The sequence below is a fragment of the Medicago sativa genome, chromosome 5 (genome assembly GCF_051527215.1).
Source record: "Medicago sativa cultivar Bolivia chromosome 5, Bolivia_mono, whole genome shotgun sequence".
In the NCBI taxonomy this organism is placed as follows: Eukaryota; Viridiplantae; Streptophyta; class Magnoliopsida; order Fabales; family Fabaceae; genus Medicago; species Medicago sativa.
Genome location: NC_140753.1, coordinates 80,750,982 through 80,760,246, shown reverse-complemented (window position 1 = coordinate 80,760,246; position 9,265 = coordinate 80,750,982). Strand labels below are relative to the sequence as shown.

Sequence of the window (9,265 nt, the reverse complement as noted above, 5' to 3'; positions counted from 1 at the left end):
CTTAAATCATGATCATAAGCATCAATATCTAACACCAAATATAATCGTAAGCATCATCATATAATTCACATAAGTATCATTATCAAAACATAGCATTTATCGAAAGCAACTTCATAATCAAGTTCATAATCAACTTCATAAACAAACATCATCATTAAATCATAATCATCAAATCACAATCAAACTTCATAATCAAACCTCACTTAACTCGACAATGCGACTCAACTCGACTATGTAACTCTTAACATCTCAAATCATCTTAGCATCTTGACAACTTAACAACTTGACAACTCGACAACTTCACATCTTAAATCATCTTAAAACTTCTTGATATGCAAATGCATGTGGTACTATTCAACAACATAAATGAGCGTAATTAGGCTCTTCAACATGTGAGCATAAAGCTGTCGGGCTTAAAGCCCCCAACGTAGTTTGAGCACAAAGGCTGTCGGGCCTAAAGCCCCCAACTTTAATGAGCACAAGGCTGCCGGGCCTAAAGCCCCCAACTTTAATGAGTATGCAATGGACTCAACTTCCTACAACTTAGACAACTTCATGAACATCTATGACATCCTAACATCTTGATATCTTGACAACATAACATCTTAATAACTTGATGACTTCATAACGACTTGACGACTTAACAACTCTTATCATCTTAACGTCTTAACATCTTAACATCTTGACAACATATGGATCACATAAATAATTCATGTCATATCATAATATAACAATATCAAATGATAATAAACAACATCTTAAAACATCATATTCATCAATCATAAACAACTTCATATAACATCGTATTTAAACATCAACAATAATTCACTATGTATCTTTGTAAAAACATAATAAATTATCCACAACATATTTTCATGTCAAACCAAAACTATTGGAAAGATATCACAAATATCAACAACTTTCATGTTTACAACAAAGATCAATTCAAAACAGAAACATATGAACAAAACGCAAAAACATGAAACAGAGAATGCTGTCACCGTACAATTTTGCTAAGATCTCCCTGTAGTATTTTCATCATAACTCACAGACCAAACACCATTTTCACGTAAAACCAAAGCCACTAGAAAGCTAACAAAATTATCTAAAACTTTCATGTTTACTCCTAAGACCAATTCTGTACCGATAAATACCAGTTTTTATTTTAAATTCGGAAAAGTTGTGCTGAAAGTCCATAAAAATTCACTGTGACCTACGTGCAGTAATTTGATCATAACTCAAGTTCTATAAATCCTATTGACGTGAGACCAACGGCATTAGAAAGCTAACATCCATACCTACAACTTTTGTGTTTACACCTAAACCCAGTTCGGAACTTAAACTTGTCAAACTGAGACAATAAAAACGTGTTTTGCACATTAACAGCAAAATCGCAGTTCAGCTGCGATTCCGCCTTGGGGAAATCTTTTCGACTCCGTTTTCGATCCAATACTCTCCAAACTTGACCCTAATCATTACCCTATGATTACCCTATCATTAGAACACTAATTATTCATCAACTTACTGTATGAAAATTCAAAGGGGTCTCAAATCTATTAACAACCTATTACAATTATTAAACCCTAATTCTTAAACTCACCAACATCTCATCCAATTCCATGGTTCTAACCTCAAAACTACATCCAATAATCATCCTATGGGTTATCTAAGGACTGTATACAATTTCTACATCAATTCAACAAGTTTTCATCATCTAATCATCAAATCTCTCTCAAAACCCTAATTCTCAAATTCTCACGAACTTTCCCCAACTTGTTAGATGCAATCTAATGATTTAACAACTTAATATTAATGCAAGATAGTCTCACCCTCACCTTAGATTAATTCCTGAATCAGCGGCAGCGTTCTTCTTTCCTAAGGTCTTCTCCTCTTCTCTTGACTTTTCTCTTCTCTTCTCTTCTTTCTTGTTCTCCTCTTTTCCAAAAAGCGGTTTCCGGTAAACTCTTTCTAACCTAAGCTTCTCTATTTATAATACTAAACGCTCTTCCTAAATCTATTTTGGCTCAACAACTTATTCTTCTTTCTATTCTAACCCCCTTCTTATTTCTCTTACACCTCAAAACTACTCTATTCCTCATAATCTTATTTATTTCTAAATTAAATATATCTCTCCCCCACTTAATAATAATAATAATACACCAATAACAAATATATCTCTAACAAATAACAAATATATTTCTACACCAAATAACAAATATATCTATAACAAATAACAAATATATTTCTACACCAAATAACAAATATATCTATAACAAATAACAATTATATTATGCTAGTAAATACCAACATATAACATAACAAAATATCACATAAATCATGTAATTCATACCAATCATATAAATATATTCTAAAACTAATTAAAATAATTAAATAAAAAGGAGGGCGTTACACCTAAGATGAAACTTTTTCAAACCAAAGTTAGGTTTTTAGGTCATGAAATTTATAATGGAACAATTATTCCCATACAAAGAAGTATTGAATTTGCTTCTAAATTTCCTGATATTATCGATGATAAGAAACAATTACAAAGATTTCTAGGAAGTCTAAATTACATTTCAGACTATTATAAAGATTTTGCTAAAGATACATCTATTTTATACAATAGATTGAGAAAAAATCATGGACCTTGGACAGACAAGCATACTGAGGCTGTCCAAAGAATTAAATCTAAGGTTAAATGTCTTCCTTGTCTTTCTTTGGCCAATCCAAATCATTTCAAAATTGTGGAAACTGATGCATCCAATATTGGATATGGTGGAATACTCAAACAGGTTACACCTGAAAATAATAAAGAGGTTCTAATAAGATTTAATTCGGGAAAATGGAATCCAACCCAAGCAAAGTATTCAACAATTAAAAAAGAAATGCTTGCTATAATTAAATGCATTTCTAAATTTCAAAGTGATTTATTAAATCAAAAATTCTTATTAAGAATTGATTGTAGCTCTGCTAAACAAATAATAGAAAAAGATGTTAAGAATCTTGTTTCCAAGCAAATATTTGCAGGATGGCAAGCTCAATTAGCTGTCTTTGATTTTGATATTCAATTTATTAAAGGAGAAAATAATTCTCTTGCTGATTATTTAACCCGTGAATTTTTGCAGGGAAATGACAACCCCTAATAGGGGAAGAGGAAGAGGTCGTAGCCCAGGAGGCTATGGTAGAGGCCGAGGTAATAATATATTACCTTACCATGAGTTGAACACTCCCCTAATAGGGGATTGGACTACAATTTCTAATAATAAAAGTAAAGCATCATTTACCACTCAGAAAAAAAAAAAGCATCTTCTTCAAAAACTTCTGATAAGATAATATCTTATAAAGAAGCAGCAAATTCTGAAGAACAGATTTCGGAATATTTCGAAAATCCTGTTACTGAAAATGTTTTTCATATTGAAAAAGAAGATATAGAATTAGCCAATAATGATGGTTGGTTTATTAGAACTAGATACCTCGAATCAAGGGGTTATCCTGGTCTGACTGGAAAATCTAGACCTCATTTAGAATTTCTTCTAATATTCACAGAATCTGTGACAATCACTCATTATTATCATAATAGTGATCCAAAAAAATTTATAAATTTTAGCAAATGTCATATTGCAAAAAAAAATTCTCCAAAAGAATGGGGATTAGATCCCAATAAAGAAAAAGCTATTAAAATAGCTGAAGATAAAATTATCTCCTTTAATTACTGGGACTATGTCCAAGCTTTTACACAAGCTTTTTATTACCAAAATCCAAAGAACAAGCATTCTTGGTTTTTCTCAATAAACCCCCAAATTATTACCAAATCTATACCAACTTGGTTTTGTGAATGGTGGTCAAAATTTGGTCCTATAACAAATGAAATTTTACCAGAAAATTTGCCGGAATTATATAAAGATTGGTGTGATAATAGTCCCCTAATCACAAAAATAAAGCCAGATGAATTAATCACAGGACAAAGTCCAATGATGTTCTTCATTAAATTCCAGATACCTTGGATATGGAGATGGTCACTAACAGTAACTAGGGATAATTTAAATATTCCAGTTCTTCAAAGAATATTCTTTTACAAATGGTGGTCTAAGATGAGCACTGAAGATGTTAAATCTTTGATTAATAACGTTGAAAAGGTTATTAAAGAAGACAAAATCAATAAGGATAAAGAGCAAAGTTCTCAACCAAATCCTTTAATTCAGATGAAGAATTACTTCCAAAGGAAATATCCCAGTGAAACTGAAAATCAAATAATGCTCAGAACAATGGAGTATATGAAACAACAATTCTGTTCCACTTTCTCAACAACTCAAAAGGATGATACAATGTCAACATCCTCTCAAGGATCATTCGATTCTAATTTGGCCGGAGAATCTCAGCCGGACTATGAACCTACTACAGAAGATATCTTCGATGCCATGATCTACACCATTGGATCTAAAGGACAAAAAGACAAAGAACCAATGAAATAATTAAATTAATAAAGATTCCTTCATAAAGGATACTAATGCAAATGGCCGACAATTCAATAGCCATCAACAATTGCTTTTCTTTTGGTTTTTTGTATTTTTATGCTTTTGTCATTTTTGATGTGATCGATGGGGCCCACAAAGAGCACCCGACATCAATAATTGACCCTTTTATCATTTCATTTTGTCGTTTGCAATTATTGTTGCTTACCGGATACCGGTTGTAACAGTCTAAGTTTTACTGATTCAAATAATGAATCATTTCCCTCTATATATAGAGGTTTTTTGTGCTTCATTAAGCACGCTTTTCTTCAGTAGAGTAAGTCTACGCTCGTTGTAAAATAGTTTCCTCAAAAATATAATCTTGTCTTCATATATCTGAGTACAAGTCTTCTTGCTTCTTTTCTGCCATAGTTCTAAGGTACAATTATTTTAAATCTGTTATTTAATTTTATGATAAGCTAAATTAAAATAAGTTATGGTAAGTTAAACATCATGAATCTAGTTCAATCTAATCTGCAAGTCTATATATATATATATATATATATATATATATATATATATATATATATATATATATATATATATATATATATATTTGGGTTTTGCTAGAAGCCACTCATGAAGGTGTCTTTTAGCAACCACACCTCAAGGTGAGATTATCCACTTTTTAGTTATAAACTTGCTAAAAGACACCTTCATAAAAGGTGTCTTCTAGCAAAATCATATATATATATATATATATATATATATATATATATATATATATATATATATATATATATATATATATATATATATATATATATATATATATATATATATATATATATATATATATATATATATATATATAGGGATTTGCTAGAACACCCCCACTAGTTTTTATGTGGGAGTGTTTTAGCAAGCTACACGTTAAGGTGCATTTAACTGCTTTTTAGTTATAACTTGCTAAAACACACCTTCTGAAAAATAAGTGGGTGTATTCTAGCAAATGCCTATAGGAGTTGCTAACATACACCCACTTTTTTTTTTAAGATGGTGTGTTTTAGTAACATTCACCTTAAGGTGCATTTAACAACTTTTTAGTTATATCTTTGCTAAAACACACCTTAATAAAAACTAGTGGGTGTATCCTAGCAAACCTCATATATATATATATATATATATATATATATATATATATAACACATGATAAGCATTCTAATTCTAGTTATTTGCTAGGTTATTTCCACCAACATTCCAAGAACCTTTGCTTTTCTCACATAAAAACTCAACTGTGTCATTCCGCCTCTCATTCATTGGTAAAAATTTTAGATAGTTTTAGTCAATGACTGATAGTTGATAAGCTAACCGAAGTGTTTGGTAAGATTATTGGTTCAACTAGCTGATAAATATAAAATGACAAAACGGAGTATTCTTAATTCATAATATATTTTATATCAATTAATATTTAAGTATTTGGAATTTCGTAATTTAAATTTAATATATCATTTAAACGGAGTTGTTGTTGGACGCATATCTACGATTGACATCATCTACTAACAGCTGCGGTGATTATTTATTTCATAGTTAGAACTTTAGATTTAATTTATGAGGAATTTATATACATAGTAAGTGTAAGTCATAATTGTCAAATTATTTGACTTTTAATCATGCGATTGATTATGAGCAATGATGTAAAGACAATGTGAAACTTTTAGCAGTATATAACTTCAATTAGTTTTTACTTACAAACAGATAGTGCATGAAAATTTAAATTCAAGACTTCTTAATGCGTCTCTATATATATAGACAAATAAAAAAACAAGTCAATGTCATAGATGAGATATTTTTACTTTTGATACCTTAGATGCCATAATTGGTGAGATTGATGTTGTAACACCCATACCAGACGTATCTAGAAAGTCTAGCACGTGTATTAAATTTAGTACTGGATACATTAAAATATACAACATTAAATACATACGAATGAATATTTATACAACAAATTGCGCTCATACGTAAAACACATAACATCTCAACCATACATATATAATTTCATCCTTGGAATCCAAAGCATCCTGCAACGATACGAACGCACACTTGCTGAAACATCCATCCGACTTCAAGCTTGCATAACCATCTGCTTATCTGAAACAAATAAGGATTGGGATGAGACATAATGTCTCAGTGAGTTCCCCTAAATCCTAGGCTATAGGTAACCTCAAGGGGGAAACCTACGGTCACCACGTGTCTACTTTACAACCTGTCGGTTGATTATACGTGTGTGGGGACTTGCATACTTAGACGGTAGTGCATACTAGAGCCGTCATAATCTTATCTCACTTGTTATAGGTTTCACTTCCTATACGTGTCATGGCGATCGAGGGGAACCTAAGACCGCATTGCCAAAGATACGCTCTACGTATCGAGGCCTAAACATATCATATCATGACACTAATCTAAACCGGACGATTAGGGGAAACCTAATATCGTCATCGGTACATCATTCTTTACTTGTTCTATTACATGCCTTGCACTTGCTTGCAGCATCTAATGCTCTTGCTCTAAAACATAGTCTTGCATGGAATCATTCTACATGCCATAACATAATCATATTCATATCATGCATAAACGTATCTAAGTTCATTCATTAGGTTAGCGTTGAACAAACAGTCATTATCTTGATTCATTTTACGGAGTGCCCCGGGTGGAGTAACCCCGAGAACAATCCCATCATGACCGATGTACGTACATCGGACTCCCTCAGTGTCGTGCGGGTCCCTTGCGGCTTAAACCGTTCCCCTTAAATCGAGAACCTCCTGTATCCCCCTGGCGTGGATAACAAGAGACACGAGCACCGCCATGCGGTTATAATCTTAGTCTTGCGTTTTCGGTGACATGCGGGTCCCTTACGGCTTAAATCGTTCTCATAATGAGAACCCCTTGAATCCATACCTTCATGGATTGCAAGAGACATGCCACCTACTTATACATGTCATGGACTTGTCATTCATTTAGGTTAAATCTAATCATACATACATGTTTACCTCGGAACCTTGATCGATCCTGTTATTCTGGCACGTTAGACTTACGATGTTCCAACACAGGACACAGATACACAGATGTTGTATATGATGTTTAGAACATTAAGCTAACAAAGACAAACATAATAAAGCAAATAATGGACAAGAAAGAAAAGAGGCACAGAGAATTGTTAACCCAGTTCGGTGCAACGTCACCTACATCTGGGGGCTACCAAGCCAGGAAGGAAATCCACTAGTGCAGTCCGTATTCAAAAGCTCTCAGCAAACCACGTTTGCACTTAAGACCTAGGACCTACCCCAACTAGACTTCAACCTAGGAACTCCTAGATTTGAGATCCCATCTCACTCCCTTACAACAGATCACAATCCCCTGTGATTCCCAAATTATAGACTCAATCCAAATGAGGTTACCCTCGAAAAACAACAACTTGCAACCTTGCTTAAAAGCTTAGATGCAGTCCACAATCTACCTAGCTCCTTGCTTAAAAGCTTCGGAGTAGTGCACAGTATTACAACTCAAAGCACAGTCCTAAACATGTATCAAGATGATACACGAAAGGCTCACAATATGTATGACTCAAAACCTAAAAAAAAACTCTATTTGTTGCACAATGTCTTGAATGAATATCTTCAGGTCTTGCAGCCTTTTATATACTGAAGCAAGGCGTGTCATTCCTTCAATCATGCTTCAGATCGGATCAGTGACTTCTTCATTAAGCAATATGGACGGATATAGAAACTCCTATAAAATAGGCTTATTAAAAGTCACATTAAAAATACTTTCCTAAGTCATTTCATCGATTCCTTAAGAAATCACATATGTTCTGATCTCTTCATAATTGCACACGGTTCATACCAACACATGCTGGTGTGGATTCCTTCAATCAAGCAAGCGCGTATGTAAACATAGGTCAGGCCCAGAACGTACAGAACAACTCTTGATGTTGGAACATTGTGTTCCACATCTGAAGTGAATATTTGTTTTAGGCAAAAGTGAAGCCAACATACAAATATCCAACAATCTCCCCCTTTGGCAAATTTTTGGCTAAAACAAATTCAGCCCACACCTGTTAAAAACAGAGAGATAGCACACGCGACCTTTCCTTCAATCTTCACAAATAAAATCTTCCTTGAAGAAAGGTTCACATTCTCAGACTTCCAAGAGATACCAAAATATAGTTCTTCAGTCTTCACACATAATCTTCAGGACTAGAAGAATTATATTACATGTCTCAGATTCTGCTTCCACTATTTTCACACAACAATTAACATATGGAATTTTGCAGACAAGAGAAACTAAAAGGTATCAGAGAGAAGATCAGAGTTATGCAGCAAAGGACGTATAAGGAAAAATAAATTCCTGTACATCCTAAACAGACAGTCAACTGTCACAACACGCTACTTAGAGAAATAGGAATATAGTACTCAGTAGCTCAATCCATCCGGATGTTTTAACATCCACAGGAACATTCAGGGACACAGAAGCTTACTCCCCCTCAAGGAGTACAAACAGATATTCTTTACTCCCCCTAAATACATATTATTATTTTTTTTATACAAACTAACAGAAATATCAGAAAAACCAAAATCACCAGAAAGCCGGAACCGGATGTCTCAACATCCTCAAGCACATAGTCAGGTAACATACAGCAAGGACATACCTACTCCCCCTTTTTAGCCATAAAATATGCCAAATTGAGATGTGATAAAAGCATAAATTACAGCTAAAAGTACCTGACATTTTGAACAGTGGTTGCTATTCCTCAT

General features: G+C 33.2%; 1 protein-coding gene across 1 annotated transcript; it reads left to right on the top strand.

Moving 5' to 3' along the window:
• The first annotated feature begins 2,417 nt into the window (after nt 1-2,417).
• On the top strand, nt 2,418-4,472 carry LOC146925613 (uncharacterized). The gene is made up of 3 exons (XM_085712001.1): nt 2,418-2,863; nt 3,126-3,193; nt 3,292-4,472. Exons 1-3 carry the CDS (start codon nt 2,418-2,420, stop codon nt 4,470-4,472), a joined length of 1,695 nt encoding a protein of 564 aa, XP_085568127.1.
• Nucleotides 4,473-9,265: the final 4,793 nt, after the last annotated feature.

Bases quoted from the DNA above. Each gene is read 5' to 3' on its own strand.
- LOC146925613 (XM_085712001.1), top strand. From the start codon at position 2,418: ATGAAACTTTTTCAAACCAAAGTTAGGTTTTTAGGTCATGAAATTTAT. The intron at 2,864-3,125 runs GTATTCAACAAT...GAATTTTTGCAG, and splicing joins TGGAATCCAACCCAAGCAAA to GGAAATGACAACCCCTAATA. The intron at 3,194-3,291 runs GTAATAATATAT...TTTACCACTCAG, and splicing joins AGGCTATGGTAGAGGCCGAG to AAAAAAAAAAAGCATCTTCT.